The following is a 19,053-nucleotide window of genomic DNA, read 5'->3' on the forward strand; positions in this document are numbered from 1 at the left end:
TTTACCCCAGAGGGACGGGAGCGAGGCAGCTGGCGGGAGGCAGACTCGCCTGGGCCCCCGCCCCGCACACGGGCCTGTGAAGCCGCACGGCACCAGCTCACTCACGATGCCTCCCCGGGTCCGAGCCATGCACCAGCTGCCAGCTCGCTCACGATGTCCCCGGGTCCGTGCTGAGCACCAGCCGCCAGCTCGCTCACGATGTCCCCGGGTCCGAGCCGTGCACCAGCCGCCTCTCGGGGCTCACTGGAGCCCTGCCTTGGCCAGCCAGGCTGAGTGGCGCGTGTCTCACTCAAGGCCCGCAGTCGAGTGCGTGGCTGGTGGCAGGTTCCCCCGTGGGGGTGGGGGCAGTGCTCCTCAGCCAGGGGTCACGTGGCGCCTGTGGGTCCCCAGGATATTCCCAGGGGGGAGGAAACAAAGCCGGGAAAGGGTTGGGAGACACTGGCGTGAGGGACCGCCCCTTGCACTCTGCCCCCCCACTCCCTGGCACCTCCCCTCCGTTCCCTGGGTGCCTGCAGCCAGCGGGAGAGGGAGACACCGGTGCACGCTCACTGACACGCACATGTGCCACAGGAAGTGCATGAGCCAGGGTCCGGCCCCACCACACAGAGCTGGGGTGGGCCCCGAGACTGAAGGTTTCCGGGGTAGAGGCGGCAGAGACAGTCCCGCGGGGAGGGGCTTGCGTTATACTCGGCCGACCCAGGTGTGATCTCTGCACCCCAAGTGGCCCTCTGAGCCCCACCAGAAGAAAGCCCTGAGCATTGCTAGCTGTCGCCCCCAGACAAACAGAAGTTGGGTTCCGAGCTCTGCTTATGTCTAACCACTATGGAGGCACATGTGTGTTGTGTGTGTATGGGTGCACAGCATATGCACGTGTCTGTTGTGTGTATATGCACGTGTGTGTGAGTGTATGCATGTGTCCATGTGTATATGCATGTGTGTGTGCGTGTATGCATGCGTCTATGTGCGTATGCTCATGTGTATGTGTGTACACATGCGTCTATATGTGTATGCGTATATGCATGCATCTATGTGTGCATGCACATGTGTGTATGCGTGTATGCATGTGTCTATGTGTGCATGCATGTGTATATGCATGCATGCATGTATCTATATGTGTATGCATGTGTGTATGCATGTATCATGCATCTATGTGTGTATGCACATGTGTGTATGCATGCATCTACGTGTGTATGCGTGTGCATGCATCTATGTGTGTATGCATGTATGCATGCATCTATGTGTGTATGCACGTGTGTGTATGTGTGTATGCGTGTGTCTGTGTGTATGAATGCGTGTTCATAATTTCTATATTGTGCTGGGGGCCAAGCCAGGCCTCACGCTTGCCCCGCATGTGCCCTACCAAACGTTTATTTGACATAACGTTTAACTTCTCCAGCTCCAAGAGCCTTTGAGCGGAGCTGTCCCTGGGCTTCCCGCAGTGCCCGGCCTGGGCCAGGCCCGGGTCTGAGTCTGCTCGTTTCCTTTCTCCTGGAGAAACGCTTCTCCTCAGAAAGTTGACCCCGCCTTGGTCTCCTGCCAGAAATCAAGGCATGGCACCATCTGCAGGAGATAAATAAATCAAAATACCATCCGCGCTGGAGTGTGTGCCATCTGCTGCCCTGTCAGTTGAACTGGCAGGAGCCTTGGGTGGATTCTGAGGAAGCGCCTGCCAGCGCCTCCCCGCAGCCCGGGAGCGAGAAGGTTCTCGCAGGCCCACGGGTCTTTCTGGATGCCCGCTCTGGCGCCGAGTACTTGAGTCTGACTGTTGGAGTGTGTGAATGGTTGCCCTTGGCCAAGAGCCTCTGGCCTTGATCACTTTGGGTGGGGGTGGGGTGGGGGGCACAGACCCAGCCCCCCTCCGTCCTCTCCTACTTTCAACAAGTTGAGGGCGGCTGGCACGGAGAAAGCAGGAGGCGGGCCTCGAACTGGCCACACCCTGCGTGGACGTCTCATAGCCGCCACGTGTGCTGCCCCGACTTCCTTCGGGAGGTGCCCTGGGATTTTCCTTCACAAGCATGGATCCTTCCAGAACCTGCTGACTCCACAGAGAGGCAGTCCCTGGAAGTGGCCCGGGGCTCTCGCTGGGCGTCATCCCTTTGCATCCTGGCTCCACCAGGACCCGTGTGGTCTCAGGGAAGGCCCAGAGCCCGCCGGGGTCTCTGTCAGTGGGGCAGGGTGTGAAAGCCCGGGACTGGCCCGGCCCGGCCCTGCAGCCTCTGCTGGGTGCTTCGCTCCGGACCACCAGAGCTGCCCCAGTGCTGGCCGGGGGACGCTGGGCGCCTTCTTCCCAGCCTGCGGGCTGCAACTTGCTCAGCTCTCCCTCGGGTGGGAGGGAGGGTGAAACCACGACCTTTACCTTCAGAAGCTGGGACCCTGCCCGGGGCCCCGGGCCCCCGTGGCCCTCGCTCCAGCGCCCGCCTTCCTGCACCCGCCAGCCCCCCACGGCGGTGTCTTCCCTGCAGGGGCGGCTTGGCCAGGCCCAAAGCCCCTGGCACCTCCTGCAGGCTGTGGGCGTCTGCCCAGGCCCCTCTCTGCCTTCTGCGCGGTGCCCCGCTGGGCCACGACACCCCCTCCCACCTGCCAGGCTTCCCCCCAGTGCAGGGGTGCAGGGGGAAGGGGCTGTGGTTCCCGGTGTGGGGTTTCCGTTCCCACCGCCTCTTCTGTGCGTTTGTGGCGGCCTCCAGGACAGGCCCCGACTCCCCTTCTACCCGGCAGTGGAGGAAAAGGCTCAGGTGCAAGGACTCGGACCCTGGCTTCTGAGTCTGCCCCCCACTCCCTCCCACCCCGCGTGTCCCGAGCACCCCACTTCCAGGAGGAAGCCCCCGGCTCAGGACAGGAGCTGCTTCTGAGAGCTGAAGTCTCATTTGACAGGCCCGGTCCTCTCCCTCCTGCGCCCCTGAGCTGGGAGACCACCCTGACTCCTGCCACACAAGCCCCCCCGAAGACGAGAGCACTCCCAAACCCCCCTCCCCCCAGCTAGCAGGTGGCAGGGCGGGGTCCAAACAGGGTCTGAGGGGCTGGCGAGATAGCACAGCGGGGAGGGCGTTTGCCTTGCACGCGGCTGACCTGGGTTCGATTCCCAGCATCCTATAGGGGCCTCCGAGCACCGCCAGGGGTAATTCCTGAGTGCAGAGCCAGGAGTAACCCCTGTGCATCGCTGGGTGTGACCCAAAAAGATAAAGAAAACAAAAACAAAAACACAACAAACTGGGTCTGTGGGGGGCACTCACCAGCTCCTGTGCACTCAGGGGGTCCCCGGCGCCTCCCCCCGGGGGCTTCCTGGAATGAGGCCCATGGGAGCAAAGGCAGCTGAGAGCCGGGGTCCTACGGGGGGGCTCCTGGAAGCCCCATTTCCACAGGGAGCTGTGCCAGGTGCTCCCTGGTGCCCACTGGAAGGCTCGGCCGCCGTGTGCCGGGCATTTCGGAGGCCCCCTTCCCTCCCTGCCCGTGGCTCAGCGGGGGGCCCCCCACCGGGTCCCCCTCCTGGGGGAAAGCTCTGCCAGGATGCGGGTCCCGGTTCTGCCTCTCTCTGGCCGTGTCGCCCTGGGTGGGTGGTTCCGCTGGGAGCCTCCGTCTCCTCGTCGGTGCGATGGGTCTGGGCTGAGTTAGCTGGTGTCTGCGGCCTGCGCCAACACCTCGCACCCGCTCTGGGGGGCATCAGCAGGAAAACGGGGAAAGGAGAGAAAGATGGGGGGTCTCCCTCGCCTGCCCCCTTCTCCCCCTTGTGAGGGGTGTTGGGTTACAGGTCTACACGTGTTAGGTTTAGCTTTGATTTGTCCTTTCTTCCCTCCACCCCCAACCCGGAGGAAGCTTAGGTTTATTGAGCTACTCCTGCCACAGTGCTCCTGAGGCACCCCCAATTCCATCAGGCACTCCCAACCCGCTGTGTTTATCTTCTTTAACTTCTGCTTCTCCTAATCACTACATTCCCAGATCAAACCCTAACTTAGGGTTAGTAACTTGTAAAGTCAAATTCTTTAAGCTTAATCTCTCTCTCTCTCTCTCTTCCCCCTCTCTCTCTCGCTCTTTAATCTTTATTTATTTATTTTGCTTTTTTGGGTCACACCCGATGATGCACAGGGGTTACTCCTGGCTTTGCACTCAGGAATTACCCCTGGTGGTGCTCAGGAGACCATATGGGATGCTGGGAATGAACCCGGGTCGGCTGTGTTGGCCGTGTGTAAGGCAAACGCCCTTACCTACTGTGCTATCACTCCAGCCCCCTCTCTTTAATCTTTATTTACTTATTTTGCTTTTTTGGATCACACCCAGTGATGCTCCTGGCTCTGCACTCAGAAATTACTCCTGGTGGTGCTTGGGGAACCCTATGGGATGCTGGGAATCGAACCCGGGCCAGCCACGTGCAAGGCAAATGCCCTCCCCACTGTACTATCCCTCTGGCCCTGAAGCTTACTATATCTCTTACTGCATCCATATAAAACGACTAGAAATATTATTAAGATGTAAATTTAAGGTGACCATTTGGATGGATATGGACGAAGGAAAGGAGAAAATAGATCGGATCCACTCTTGGGCGGATCTCGCAGGGTGAGATTTCCTCCTTGATTATCTCCTGGCAGAGATCCCCTGAAGGAAGGGCTTCGTCTGTTCACTGTGGATGATAAATCCGACCCCACCTATGTGTAGTTGCTACCCCCGACACTTCAGGATCTCTCTCTAACTAACGCTGTGAGATTTGAATAAACAGAGACTGATCGCCAACCGGCCAGGTGGCCCCTGTTCCCTCCTTTGTTCATCTGCCTTCGGCTGGCCGGGTTGGGTTGATGGCTCTGGCCACCGAATGCGTATGTCACGTGCCCACCCTTTGAACTCACTAGGGTTGGCCGTGGTCCTCCAAAGGGAGCCCCCAGGTGTGGCCCCACCCGAGAGCTGCAGCTGGTCTGAAGGAGGGTCTGGGATGCCCGTTCTCCTGCTCCGTGTGTGGTCAGAGGGTCTCAGATCCCCCACTTTCTCCACTGCAGTGGTCTCGAAAAAGCCCCCTGAGAAGATGCCGGCAGAAGCTCCCCTCCCTCAGGCCTGGCAGGCCGAGGCCCTCCCCGCTAAGACACTCAGCTGTGGGGGCTGCAGCAATAGCACAGCAGGCAAGGGCGTTTGCCTTGCACGCGGCCGACCCAAGTTTGATTCCCAGCATCCCATAGGGTCCCCTGAGCACTGCCAGGAATAATTCCTGAGTATCCCCTGTGCATCACCAGGTGTGACCCAAAAAAGAAAAAAAAAAACCCAAAAACCCACTCAGGAGTGCCCAGGAGACCCTGGAAGCCCCGCCTTGCTCCATCCTGCCCCTAGTCCCTAGATCTGCCCTGGGCACCCCAGTCTTAGCATTTGGCCCGGCAAAGACATCCATCCTGTATCTCTGCCACCAGATCTCTAGAATTGGCCCCACGGCTCCCTTCCCGGGATGGGCTTAAATGATTCATGTGCATTTTATTATCTCGGTACCATTGGCTTTCAGCGTTTCATGGCTGATCCAAATTACTCTGTGTATTTCTTATCCTGTTAATGTGATTGGCGTAGAATATTCTACAGACTGTTTGCCTCCCCGCCCCCCAGCTGCATCCCTGTCTCCTGCCCGCCCCTCCCAGGACTCACTAGAGCAGAAATTCCCACCGGAAGCACCCAGATAAAACATGTCCACCAAGAATGCCAGGGGGTCTCTCTCTCTGGGTGCCCCCCACCCCCGTGTCAGCCTGGCTAGTGGACTCCTTCAATAAGTGGACAATAGTGCTCTCTAAACCTCTGGCTCTCCTGGTCAGTTCTTCGACCACCCTCTGGCTGGACCCAGGGGGGCGGGGCTTGAGCACCCCCTCCTAGCCTTCACCTGCCTGGTTGTTAGAAGGAGCTTCTCAAAGCCCCCCTGTTGCTGCTCGCTTGTTGCCGGGGTCTCCTGACGTCCCCCCTGCCCCTTGGTCTGGGGGAGCGGGGAGGCCCTCACTGCGGCCAGCCCCTCTTCAGCCCATAGCTCCGCAAATGGTCCTTCCCAGGGCCACTGGCTCCGTGGGCACCTCCTGCTCAGCCGGCCGGAGGGCCCAGTGGGACTTCTGTGCCCGTTCCTGTCCCGGCTGCCCAGAGGACCCCGCTTTAGGCTGGCTTTGAGGCTCAGCGGTTGGCACCACCCAAGGGTGGGTGTTCAGGCCCGCAGGGGTGAAGGTGCCCTCCCTGGACCTATGGGACCACCCGTGGCTTTGTCTCACCTCCCTCCCTCCCACAGGGGTCCCTTTGGCCCCATCCCCAAACGGGGTGTCATCTCCCCAATAGCTTCCGGGACTGAGTGAGCCTGTAGGAGCCCCCTTTGGCCAGAGACGCCATCACCCCTTCACCTCCTCTGAGCCGGGGAGCACTGAGAGCAGAAGGGGATGATGACGGGAGAAGGGGCTTGTTCACGGAGCCAGGCGAAGGACAGGGTCTGGGGGGTGCGTTGAAGCTTGCTGGGTCCTGTCTCAGGCACAGCCCCCAGGGTGGCCCTCGGTGGGCTCAGCTCCTGTCCCCGAGCTGTCCTGGCTGGGCCCATGTGGGTTGAACACCAGCCCCCTGCAGATCCAGCCAGCAGTACGTGGTGTAGACACGTGTTGGGGGCACCCGAGTCCGGTGAGAAAAGGGAACTGATGCCCGAGTCGGGCATGGAGCCAGCGGGTCCCGACCCAGCTCCCCCCCTGGAGCCCAGGGCCCCCCATCCCCCTGCTCAGTTCTGTCTCCGCTCCTGCCGACAGCAGAGGGCCTGTGTGTGGAGGTGGGGGGGGGGGTGGTGCTGGTGACGGTGATGGCGAGGAAGGTGATGGCCGATGATGAAGGCGACCGTTGCCTCTGGAACACCGCTATGCCAAGTTTTAAAAATTTTTTAAATAAAATGCTTGCTCAAGGCTGACCTGAGTGTGTCTCGGCACCTGATCAGGTCCCCTGAGTCAGCCAGGAGTGACTCCTGAGCACTGCTGGGTGGGACCCACATACAACCAAAAAGATCTTTTTAGATAGCCCAGCAGGTAGGGCGTTTGCCTTGCACTCGGCCAACCTGGGTTCGATTCCTCCGCCCCTCTTGGAGAGCCCGGCAAGCTACTGAGAGTATCTTGCTCCATGGCAGAGCCTGGCAAGCTACCCGTGGCGTATTCGATATGCCAAGAACCGTAACAACAAGTCTCACAATGGAGACGTTACTGGTGCCTGTTCGAGCAAATCGATGAGCAACAGGATGACAGTGATACAGTGATAAAATTTAAATTAGTCTCTTTTCCCCTGTCCCTCCCTTTGTTGTTGTAATGACAGAGGCGCACTCTTAGCTGTGGTGCCTGCCCAGGGCCATAACACACACACACATACACACACACACACACACACACACACACACACACACACACTAGTTAGTCATCTAAGCTCTCTGCCCTGAGCAGCTCTCCACGACACTGCGCCAGGCAGGCACGCATTTCACAAGGCTTTTACTGATGAAAAAAAGTAAAGAGTGGATATGAATGGATCAAAAACAAAACAAAACAAAACAAAGACAGTCCAGTACCTGCTCCCCCGTAGGAAACTCATCCGAGCTTCAAAAGAAAATACAGGTTCAAAGTCAGAAGTTGGAAGAAAATATTCCAAGCAACTCGCTGCCTTTGAAAGGCACGTACAGCCACGCCTGGGTGAGACAAAACAGACCCAGCTAAGAAGGGGGCTCGGGGACATAGTGGACAATGAGGAACTATCAAGGACTCAGAACATGACGACATCACAATAGGTGGGTACCAAGTGATGGAGTGCCAACAGAGGTGGGCAGTTATTAACGATATAAAAAGTGACACACTGTGAATGACACAGTAACAGGAGGGGATTGGGAACACTCCTTACAACTGGGGATAAATCAATCAGGTAGAGAAAAATATGAAAAATTTAGCCTTAAATGATAGACTAGACCAGAAGGGCTGAATAGGGAGTTTCAGAACATTCCACCCCCAGTAACAGGATTTACATTTTCTTGGTTGCATATGAAACAGTCTCAGGGATAAAACATATGCTGGGACACAAAACAATTATCAATAAAATTTATGAATGCTGAAATTATACCAAGTATTTTTTTTTCTGATCATGATGTTATGAAACTAGATTGCAAGCACAAAAACAGACACCAAAGCAGCAGAAAATTTTGAAACAATGATAATAATAAAAAAAAAACTCCCTCCCAAAACAAGTTTCCAACACCAGACAGCTTTACATACTAGTGACTTCTACCCAACCTTCAAGGAAGAACTTAACACCTATTCTTCTCAAACTCTTTCAAAGTACTTAAAGAGTTCAAAACACATTTCATGAGGCTGAAATCACTCTATTACAAAGAGCAGACCAGGATAGAACACACAAAAAAGAAAATTATCGATCACTAGGTCTGATAAAGGCAGATTTTAAAAAATCAACAAAATATCAGCACATTAAGTTCTACAATAAAGTATTCTACAATAAAGTATTCTATAATAAAATATCCTGGGGATATAAGAATAACACGCTATATATACATTAAATATTGTAATACAAATTACATTACAAAATACATCAACAAAAGGGAGAACAAAAATTTTATGACCATTTCAACAGAGAAAGTATTCAGTGGGACAAAGCAACAATTTATGTTAAAAATTATTCGGGGACTGGAGGGATAGTAGGGCTGGGAGCCTGCTAACTTGCCTTGCACGTGACTGACCTGGGTGTGATCCTTGGAACTCATGCAGTTCCCCTGAGCACTGCCAGGCGTGCTCCCTGAGCACAGATCCGGGCAGAAGTCCTGAGCAGCACCACTGGGTGTGGCCAAAAAACACAAACAACAAAATTATCCTCTAGAACGGGGCCATCTCCACCTAATAACGTTGGGCCACTCACTGCAACCCAAGAGGGAAACCAGCTTAGAGGGGCTCCTCGGGTCTTTCCTGCATAGTGAGGAGCTGTCAGTGTCACTGCCTCTATCATCCCGTTGCTCGCTCGAGCGGGCACCAGTAACATCTCCATTGTGAGACTTGTTGCTGTTTTTGGCATATCCAATACGCCACGGGGAGCTTGCCAGGCTCTGCCGTGTGGGCGAGATACTCTGGTAGCTTGCCAGGCTCTCCGAGAGGGGCGGAGAAATCGAACCCGGGTCGGCCGGGTACAAGGCTAACGCCCTACCTGCTGCGCTATCGCTCCAGCCCGTAACGAGGAGGTAGGCGGTCTATCCTGTCTCACTGCTTCTCCTTAATCTTGTCCAGAGTGACTGGACAATAGCAAGAAATGTATGGAAAAACACACACCGGTCATCCAATCTAGTGTGACAGGGCCGTGGGGTGGTTGAGTGAACCCTGGGTGCACAGTAGGGCGTGGTGGGGTCTGTGGAGAGCCTGCGTCCCACTAAAGGGGGAGCATCCTAGAGCCCAGATTGCTGCTGTGTGTAGCGGGGTGTGGGCCGCAGGGCCCGCCTGTGAGACTCTTCCGGTGAAAGGGGGGAGTCTGCACTTGTAAGCGCCGTTCCCGTGCTCAGGGCCAATCGCAGTCTGTTAGCGAGCGGGAGGTGCCCTCTGAGAGGGAGGTCTGGCTGGCGGTGGGGCCTGCCTTGCTCGTCACTGGGTCCGCGGTGCTCAGGTCAGTGCTTGGCATCCTTAGACCCCCCTGGGAAAAACACAAGAGCCGTGTGTGCTTGGGGTTTGAGTCCTCTAGGCGTGGAAAAGCGTCGGCTCATGAGTCCATACTTGCAATTTTAAAAGATATTATTTAAACGCCGTGATTTATACATGACACATTATTCATGATACAGTTGCCTGCATGGCAGAGCCTGGCAAGCTCCCCGTGGCGTATTCAACATGCCAGAAACAGTCACAACAAGTCTCACAATGGAGACGTTACTGGTGCCTGCTCGAGCAAATCGATGAGCAACGGGATGACAGTGACAGTGACCGTAAAATTGCACGCTGGGAGCTATGTAATTAGTTTTATATTTTACTTAAAAGATAAATGAAAATAATATTTGTGCACAGAGGGTAGAGCGTTTACCTTGCATGAGGTGGACCCGGGTTCGATTCCTCCATCCCTCTTGAAGCAAGCTACTGAGAATATCCTGCCCTCATGGCAGAGCCTGGCAAGCTCCCTGTTGCATATTCAAAATGTCAAAAACAGTAACAAGTCTCACAATGGAGACGTTACTGGTGCTTGCTCGAGCAAATCAATGAGCAACGGGATGACAGTGACAGTGTATGTAACCAGGGGACACTAAAGTCATTGCCAGAGGGTTTACTAAGCTGTTAACTGCTCATTGCACCTTCTGTGTTATTGCTCTGCAGGGGTGCCCCTATGGGGCTGTCAAACTTGTGGAATTTGGAGGTGTTGTATGGCTGCGTATGTGGCCGCACACTCCAGGAACTGCAGCATCTGTGGAAGCAGCCGCTGAGTTTCCGCAGCTTGGTTTGCATCTCTTCCGAGATTAGCAGTGAGGCCGTGAGGCCTGGCCGTTGTTCCCATGTTTCTATGGCAGCAGTGTGGGAGGGCCTATGCCTGTATAAATGTGCTCCTTCAGTGAGGAGGTATTGAGTGTCGGTACCTGCTGTGGCAGCTGCTAGGGCTCCAGCAGGAAGGGAATTGGGGTGTCGGGGAGGAGAGGTTTGGAGTAGCAGAAAGATTAGGAAAGGCAGACAGATTAGCAGACAGACAGGAAAAGCCTCCTGAAGAGGTCACATTTGGGAACAGTGACGGAGGAAGGGTGAACCACCAGCTGTCTGAGGGAAGATGCTCTGGAAGGAGAAGCATGTGCAAAGGCCCTGAGAGCAGCACATTTAAGCAGCTGCAAGAAGGCCAGTATAGCTGAAGGTTGAGCAAGAGGGGACAAGATGGGAGAGAAGGAGCAGCACTGGGGATGTGGCCTGAGGGACTGGGAGTTTCTGAGCAGATCCATCTTACTTCATGCAGGGTTCCACTCTGTGAATCAGGGTGTCTGTGCAGAGGCTCTGGCCATGACCCAGGCGGCTGGACAGTGGGGTGTGACAAGTGGCTGGTTCTAGCTGGACGGGGTCCTGGAGCCCTAAAAGTGGGAGTCAGAGTGAGAGAAGGGAGGACCCCAGGACTGAGCACTGGAGGTGGAGTCACCGCTCACTGAACTGGAGGTACTGGCCCTGCCCCAGCCCCTCTCCTGGGGCCCTCAGTCGGTGACCATTTGTCCTCAATCAACAATGGGGAACTCTGAGGAGCTGGTTGGACGTAATGGGAGTGTGCATATGTGTGTGTGTATGTGTGTGTGTGTGTGTGTGTGTGTGTGTGTTGAGGGATCAGGGGGCGCTGGAAGGGCAGGAGAGGCAGGGAGTTATGGGGAGGGGCTATGGGATTATGGGGAGTCATGAAGAATTATGGGGAGTTATTTATGGGTCTATAGGGAGTTATGAGGAGTTGTGGGGAATTATAGAGGTTCAGGTGGGGGTAGGTAGAGGCCAGTCCTGAGAACACAGAGACATTTGAACACCACCTTTGGCAAGTCAGCTGGGGACTCAGAACAGGAATGTGCCTGTGCATGTGTGTGCTGGGGTGTGTGTAGGTGAAAATGTGTGCGTGTATGCAGTGAGCATGAGTGTGTGGGTGAGTGTGTGGATGTGAGTGTGTATGCAGGTGAGTGTGTGGTATGCAGGTGGGCAGCTGTGTTCAGGAGACTGTATATTCAGGTACGTGTGCAGGCGAGTGTGTGTGTGTTTGTGTATGGGAGTGTGTGTGTGTGTGCATGCGTGCCTGTGTTTGGTTGCACACTTTTTTTAAATGTAGGAAAACTGCTATTTATTCAGCCATTGATTAAGCTGATTGAATTGGGCATGAACTTCATGTTACTTTTTAAATATTTTAAAATTAGATATCCATGAGATAGACCACTACAAAGCTGTTCATAATTGAGTTTCACTCATACAATGACCCAGCACCCATCTTTCCCCCAGTGCACATTTCCCATCACCAGTGTTCCCCATTTCCCCACCAACCTCCCCCAACCCCCCACCCCACCCCAGCCTCCCTCTATGGGAGGCATTTTCCTTCGTGCTCTCTCTCTCTCTCTCTCTCTCTCTCTCTCTCTCTCTCTCTCTCTCTCTCTCTCTCTCACTCTCTCTCCTTTTTTTTGTGCATTATGATTTGTAATACGGGTACTAAGAGGTCATGGTGTTTGTTCAGGGCACTCAATATTTTTATTGGGACGATAAGGCTGGAGTAGCTCTTCAATTGGGTTGCCGCTTTGGGGTGTAGATGTGACTGCCAAGGCTTCCAGAAGTACAGGGAAGTTGGTGGAGGTAGCCCATCCCGACCCCGAGAAAGCCTGGAGATTTCAGTCACAAAACCCGCATACCAGAATTTTCAGCAGAGTATATCTTGGTGAGGTCTGTCCTGAGATGGTGAAGTCAGGCCGGGGGTATGGCGGCGATTTTGGATTGTGGGAGCAAGTGGCTGCCGGGGGCTCTGTTTGGGCGAGCACAGGCCAACCCGCCCCCCTCCAATTTACCCCAGTCTGTTCCTTCAGGGATCCTAGTTTAACTGCAGCTTTTGGTCTCTTTCGAGATTTATCTCTGGGTCTCTGAAACAAGGCCAATCAATGGGCTTGTATAGCTGAGCTGGAGGTGGTTTGTGGGCGTGGTTCCCACATACCTAACTTTTGGCCGCTTAATTTCTTGATAAACTTGGTCCCAAATTGTTGGGGTCTGGCCATAGGCACAGAAGCAATTTTGGGGTGTCAGGAAGCCCGAAGGTACCACCAGGCTGCTGAAGCACTCGCCCCGCAGGCACAGGTTGACCTGCTGGTGGCACCGTACCCCCCCACCGTGCGCATGTTTGATCGGGTCACAGACTTTGCGAACCGCCCTCTGTGGGCTCTGGTCAGGAAACACGGAGCAGCAGCGGGTCCCGGAGGCGGGGGCTGGTGACGAGGGGCCCCGCTGCTGTTGCCATGGGCGTTCCTGGGCTCTCTAGGGACGGAATCTGAGACGAGGCCCCTGGGAGAGATGGGGGAGGGGGGGCTCAGCCTCGGAGTGTCGGGTGAGGCTGTGACTGCCCGAAACCCCGCTTCTCCTCACCTGAAAACCTTTTCTCTCTCCCCAGGTGAGACATGCCGCAGCTTCATTGACCTGGCCCCCGCGTCGGAGAAAGGTAGGGTGGGTGCCGGGGTCTCCTGCTGGGCCTCCACACCTGACCCTGGGCCGCCCGGCCCCGGGCTGGTCTCCTCTGGAGTCCTGGGCTTCCTGCAGGGCCCAGCGGTGCCTGCCCGCCCAGGCCTGTCCCTGTCCCCGAGACGGCCCTGGATCTGGAGTGTGGGGGGGGAGGGGGCTGTGCCGCCCAGAACAGCTGGATGGCAGGTGTGGCTGCCGGACCCCACCTTCACCCTCTGCCGCCGAGAACATCTGCCATGAGTGCTCGGGGCCTGAGAGTCGGTGGGGAGGCAGGCAGAGTTCACCTGGCTAACTCGGGGCCCTCTGGCACTAGCCTTAGGGGGTCCTTTAGTTGCCCAATATGCAGCTGCTCACGCCCCCTGCTGGTGGGGCTGGTGTGGGCACCAGCAGGGACGGCTGGGAGCCCAGTAAGATGCTGGCATAGCTCAGGGCACGGGGTAAGCAGTTGTGTAGACGTGTGAGCCTGTGTGCATGAATGTGCATGTGTGAGCCTTTGTGTATGTGTGCGCACTTGTGAGCCAGGGTGTATGCATGTGTATGTTTGACTGTGTGCATGTGTGAACCTGTGTGTGCACGTGTGAGTGTGTGAACCTGTGTGCATGTGTGTGCACTGTGAGCCTGTGTGCATGAATGTGCATGTGTGAGTATGTGCACGTGTGAACCTTGTGTGCACGTGTGATTGTGTGAACCTGTGTGCATGTGTGTGCACTGTGAGCCTGTGTGCGTGAATGTGCATGTTTGAGTATGTGCACGTGTGAACCTTGTGTGCACGTGTGATTGTGTGAAACTGTGTGCATGTGTGTGCACTGTGGGCCTGTGTGCATGAATGTGCATGTGTGAGCCTTTGTGTATGTGTGTGCACGTGTGAGTATGTGAACCTGTGTGCATGTGTGTGCACTGTGGGCTTGTGTGCATGAATGTGCATGTTTGAGTGTGCGTGTGTGAGCCCTCGTGTATGTGGGTACATGTTGGATCGTGTGCATGTGTGTGAACCTGTGTGTATGTGTGTGTGTGCACTGTGAGATTGTGTGCGCATGTGAGGGTATGTGAACCTGTGTGCATGTATGAACCTATGTGGCAGTATGTGCCTGTGTGAGTGTGAGCCTGTGCATGTGTGTATGCATGCATGCACATGTGTGTATCCTAGTGTGCATCGTGTGTGTGTGTGTGTGTGCACGCGCGCGTGTGTCTCTCCGGGCCTCTTGACAGCCGTCAATCCGTTATTCCTATTGCTTTTATGAGGACCAAGGTTGAATCCTTGTTTTACTGGCCTCAGGGTTTTACTTTTAAGGTTTGGCAGCCGTGCCGAGGACCTTCTGGCTGTGTAAACAAAGCGGTTTACGAGGGGTGTGGGGTTCCACATTCTCGCTGCCTCTCAGACACTCGAGCTCTCCCGGGGGCAGCAGCGTTAGCCGGGGGAGCCGACAGCCCGGCCCTGTGGAAGGGCAGTGCTCGGGGTGCCTCTGTGTGCCAGGTGCTCGGCAGTGCTCGGGGTGCCTCTGCGTGCCAGGTGCAGCCACACTCATGTTGGCCTTTCCCGGGGCAGTTGTCTAGATGTGTGAGCCTGTGTGCATGAATGTGCATGTGTGAACCATTGTGTATGTGTGTGCACATGTGAGCGGGGGTGTATGCATGTGTATGTGGCCTTTCCCGGGGCTGCCACGGTGAGCAGCGTCCAGGGCCACAGGGGGCCTGGGCCAGGATGGGCCCCTGGTCTCCCCAGAGAGCTCCGGCCAGCCCGCCCCTCTGGCGCTGACTGCCCACCACGCCTGTGAGAACTCACCAGACAATGTCCGGGAGCCCCTCACGGAGGAGGGAGTGGGCGCAGCGTTGGCCACCAAAGGTCACAGGAAGGCAGATCTGGGCTTGAATGGTTTGTTTCTCTTGGGGGTCACACCCATCAGTGCTCAGGGCTGACTCCTGGATCTGTGCTCAGGGATCACTCCTGGGGGGCCCTGGGGGCCCCTGTGTGGTGCTGGGGCTTGAGTCCGGGTCAGCCGTGTGCAGGGCCAGCAGCTTAGCCCCCGGGACCATCTCTTCAGTGCTGCGACTCACCTTTAAGTTTTGGCTACACCCGGCAGTGCCCAGAGGCCACTCCAGTGATGCTTAGGAGTTCACGTGGTGCTGAGGATTGAACCCAGGCCCCCCGCGTGCAGCCCGTCGAGCTGGCTCCTCAAGGCCTGCTAAAGAGCAGGCTTTCCAGGATGGCGTGTGTGCGCGCATGCATGTGGCTTTCCAGTGAAGGGTGTGTGTGTGAGGAGATGCCGTGGTGAGAACATGTGTGCACATATGTGTGCAGTGAGACATGCTGCAGCCTGACAGTCTCGTGTGTGTACACATGTGTGGATGGGGGCTGATGTGATGTGGGTGTGGAGGCATGTACAGCCCGGGGGTGTGTCTGTGCTCATGTGTTCATATGTGACGACTCACAGACATGTTTCTAATATGGACATTTATGGATGGGTGTGCACGTGTGAGCAGATACGTCTTTATGAACAAAGGCATGTGTGCATGTGAGCACATATGCATCTCAGCATGGGTGTGCTCATGTATATGTGAGCAAGGGCACATCTGTGTCTCGGCAGAGGTATATCCATGAATGCATGAACATGTGTGAATGCACAAGTGAGCATACATACATGTATGTGAGTATGTAAAAGTATATGCATATGATCATAGTACATCATGTATGTGTGAGCATGGGTGCATACAGGTGTGAGCTTACATGTGTGTACACAGGAGTGTGCATCTATGTGAGCATGTGTGATTTTACACACGTGAGTGTGGGTTGTGCATGTGAGAACATGATTGTGTGCACATATGAACATGGGTGTATGCGCGTGTGAGCATAGGTGTGCATGTGAGAACATGGGTGTGCATATGTATGAGCATAGACGTGAGAATGTGTGTGCACATGTGAACATGGTGTATGCACATGTGAACATGGGTTATGCACACATGAGCATCCTTATGTGCACATGTGAGTTTGTATATGGAGCATGGGTTTGTGTGTGAGCATATGTGTGCGTGTGCATGTATGCATGTATACATATATGAATACAGGTGTGTACATGTGTGAGCTTGCGTGTGTGTGCTGTTGGCACTCCCTGTATTCGTTGCCAAGGCGTCAGAGGGTCTTCTCAGTGGGCCCCCTCCTCCGCCCTCCTTCCCCTGGGAGCCCTCCCTTACCCTCCAGCCTCGGCTCGGGCCTGATCCTGAGCACCTCTTGCCCCTTGCTTTCACGCACTCGGCAGACGGCAGCGTTTTGCCCTGACCTGCGTCTTCTCAGTGGCCCGAGCACTCCCCCCGTCTCACGTGGGCCGTGCCTATGCATTTCCCACGAGCTGAAGCCACGTCCGTTTCTCATCGGGAGTCTGGTCACCGTCTCCTAGCGGCTTCCCTCCTTCCGTGCTTCGTTCTCTGCCTCTGCGGCCAGAATGACCTTTTTCAAGCATAAATCCTCTCCCGTGACGCCTCACTTAAAGCCTCCCCGTGGCTCCCATCTCGGGCCGAAGTCCGCCTCCCCTGCTGTCTCGCGGGCTGTGGGGTCCGGCCCTGGGTCTCGTTTCCGGGCCCTCCCTGCCCTCGCCCTCGGCGCTCACCCTGCCCCGTGGCTCCCCACACACTGGCTGCGCCCCGGCCCGGCCTCTGCAGGCAGCCCTGCCCAGGGGTCTGCCGGCTCTCACCCGCCCCCCACGTGCTCTCCAAAAACTGCCCCCCAAACGCGCTCCCAGCACCAGCTGCGAGGGCGGGGAGGCAGTCTGTTCCTGGAGCCCCGCAACCCCGACCCAGCCGCTGGGGAGCGATGCTGACGCTCGACCGTGTGTGCTCATGACGGACTTGTGTCTGCCCCGAAATGTGGACGCCGGAAGGGAGAGCCTCTTGTCAGCCGGCCCGAGCTGCTTCCTCGGAGCACTGGTAGCGAAGCCGACCTTGAAGCTAGATGATAGTAGACTGAGCCTGGCTCCACGGCGTGAGGTGCCGGACAGACAGACAGGGGCCGGGATACACACACACGCCCTGCCGGCCACGGCGGCTTCCGGTCAGTGCGCCGAGCCCACCTGCAGCCCTGGTCTCCCCTGCCCTACACAGACCGCTGCTCTTCGCCACCCAGAGCTGCAGCCCGACCAGACCCCACTGCCCTGGGGGTCCCCGGGGTCCTGCCTGAGGAGCGGTTGCTGGTGCTGAGTCTTCCTCCCCCCGACGGGGGGGATTGGAGGGTCATTGCCCAGACGGTCCAGGAGCCTTGGGCTGTCTCAGCTGCCCAGCAGCCTTCAGCCTCCTCGTTGGCAAGAGCAGAGACGGCAGAGCCGCGGGGCATGAGGTGGGGGTGGGGGCAGCAGGGGGGGCTCTTCTCTGCACCCCCCGCCCACCCGGCCCGGATGCAGCTCTCAGGACCCAGCGACCTACTCGGGGCCAAATCCTCCCAGCAAACAGCTGGGCCAGCCGGACGCCCTTCGAGCCCCGAGCTGGCCAGCCCCATCTGCCAGGGTCCCGGGGGACGGGGCCGTCACCCCACCTCGGGGGCTGTCACCGTTTGTTTGTTTGCTCGGGCCACTGGCTTGAGTTTGGGTTTGGCTGCTGGAGGCGGGTTCGGTTCAAGCATGGGACAGCAGTCGTTTCTGTGCGGTGAGGGGCGAGGCCTGGGGCTCCCTGCCCCGGGCGAGGAGGGACGCACGGCAGGAGCTAAGGGGTGTGGAGGGAGGAAGGAAGGAAGGAAGGAAGGAAGGAAGGAAGGAAGGAAGGAAGGAGGGAGGGAGGGAGGGAGGGAGGGAGGGAGGGAGGGAGGGAAGGAAGGAAGGAAGGAAGGAAGGAAGGAAGGAAGGAAGGAAGGAAGGAAGGAAGGAAGGAAGGAGCAGACACATGTCATGGCCCCGGGGACGCGACTGGGCAGGGGTGCTGGGTAGGGGCCTGAAGTCACGGCCGCCTCCCCCTGGCAGGGGTGGGGGGGAGTGGCTACGTTTCCAAGGGCCCCTCTCCCGCCCTCCTCTGCGTGAGCTGGGACACCGGCCAGCGGTCTTTGCGAAACAGTCTCCGAAGGGGGTTCGCCATCTCCTCTCGGGGCGCATAACCAGCCTGGGCTTGGCAGCCACCGTCCCGCGCCTGGCGGGGGTCGCCTCTCCCGGGGGTCCCTCTACGAGGCACGGATGGTTTCCTCACCTCTCGGTTCCCGCGCTGGCCATCGATTTACAATTCCGCTGCTCACTTAATTTATTTAGTGCTTTCTATTGATTCCTGTCGTGGAGCGAGACGGGAGAGGGAACAATCCCACGCGGGCCGCGCCGTCCCCCGCAGGGCCGAGAGGGGCCCGCCTGCTGCTGGGCGCCCCCTCCAGGCTGTCCTTCGCCCTGGCTGCGTGGGGGCACCCCCCCCCCCCCGTGCACCTCCCAAGCCTGCCCCCAGCTGTGCCGCCTTCCCAGAGGGCTGTGGAGACCGACGAGGCGGCAGGGGGGGCCAGGCAGCTTGCGGGCACCTGGGCAGCAGGAGATGAGCCTGGCAGCCCTGGCAGGCCTGGAGAGGGAGGCGTGGTGGCAGAGATTCTGGAACCTTCCTCGACCATCCCTGCCCTGCTTAGCAGACTCGCCCGGCACGTGGCCGCCTTGGTCTCAGCGACGGGCTGTGGTGACCTTAGTTCACGGGCTGGGGCTCAGCTGGGTGGTGTGCCCGGGGCTGGGGCACGGAGGAGAGTCACCCACAGATCCTTCTAGATGGAGGCACGGAGACAGCCGCATCTGTGCACCAGGGTGGATGGGGGAGATGGTGGAATTACAGTTGGGGGTGTGGTGAGGGGAGGACGGAGGGCAGTGGGGGGGGCTCGGGGGCATTCCTGGCAAGGGTGAGAATAGGCATCCTTACTGCCCCGGAAGTGGCAGGTCTGACGTCTCCTCAGTGACTCAGGTACCACACA

The 19,053-nt window shown here is 57.1% G+C and overlaps 1 protein-coding gene across 1 annotated transcript in view; it reads left to right on the forward strand.

Annotated features, from left to right (window-relative positions):
- The window catches only part of GSG1L (GSG1 like), a 149,992-nt gene that overhangs the window by 45,293 nt on the left and 85,646 nt on the right, over nucleotides 1-19,053 (forward strand). The window contains exon 2 of the mRNA XM_055135757.1: nucleotides 13,078-13,125. Coding sequence (XP_054991732.1) covers nucleotides 13,078-13,125 — 48 coding nt within the window. The remainder of the gene's footprint in view (nucleotides 1-13,077; nucleotides 13,126-19,053) is intronic.

The sequence above is a fragment of the Sorex araneus genome, chromosome 4 (assembly GCF_027595985.1).
Source record: "Sorex araneus isolate mSorAra2 chromosome 4, mSorAra2.pri, whole genome shotgun sequence".
Classification (NCBI taxonomy): domain Eukaryota; kingdom Metazoa; phylum Chordata; class Mammalia; order Eulipotyphla; family Soricidae; genus Sorex; species Sorex araneus.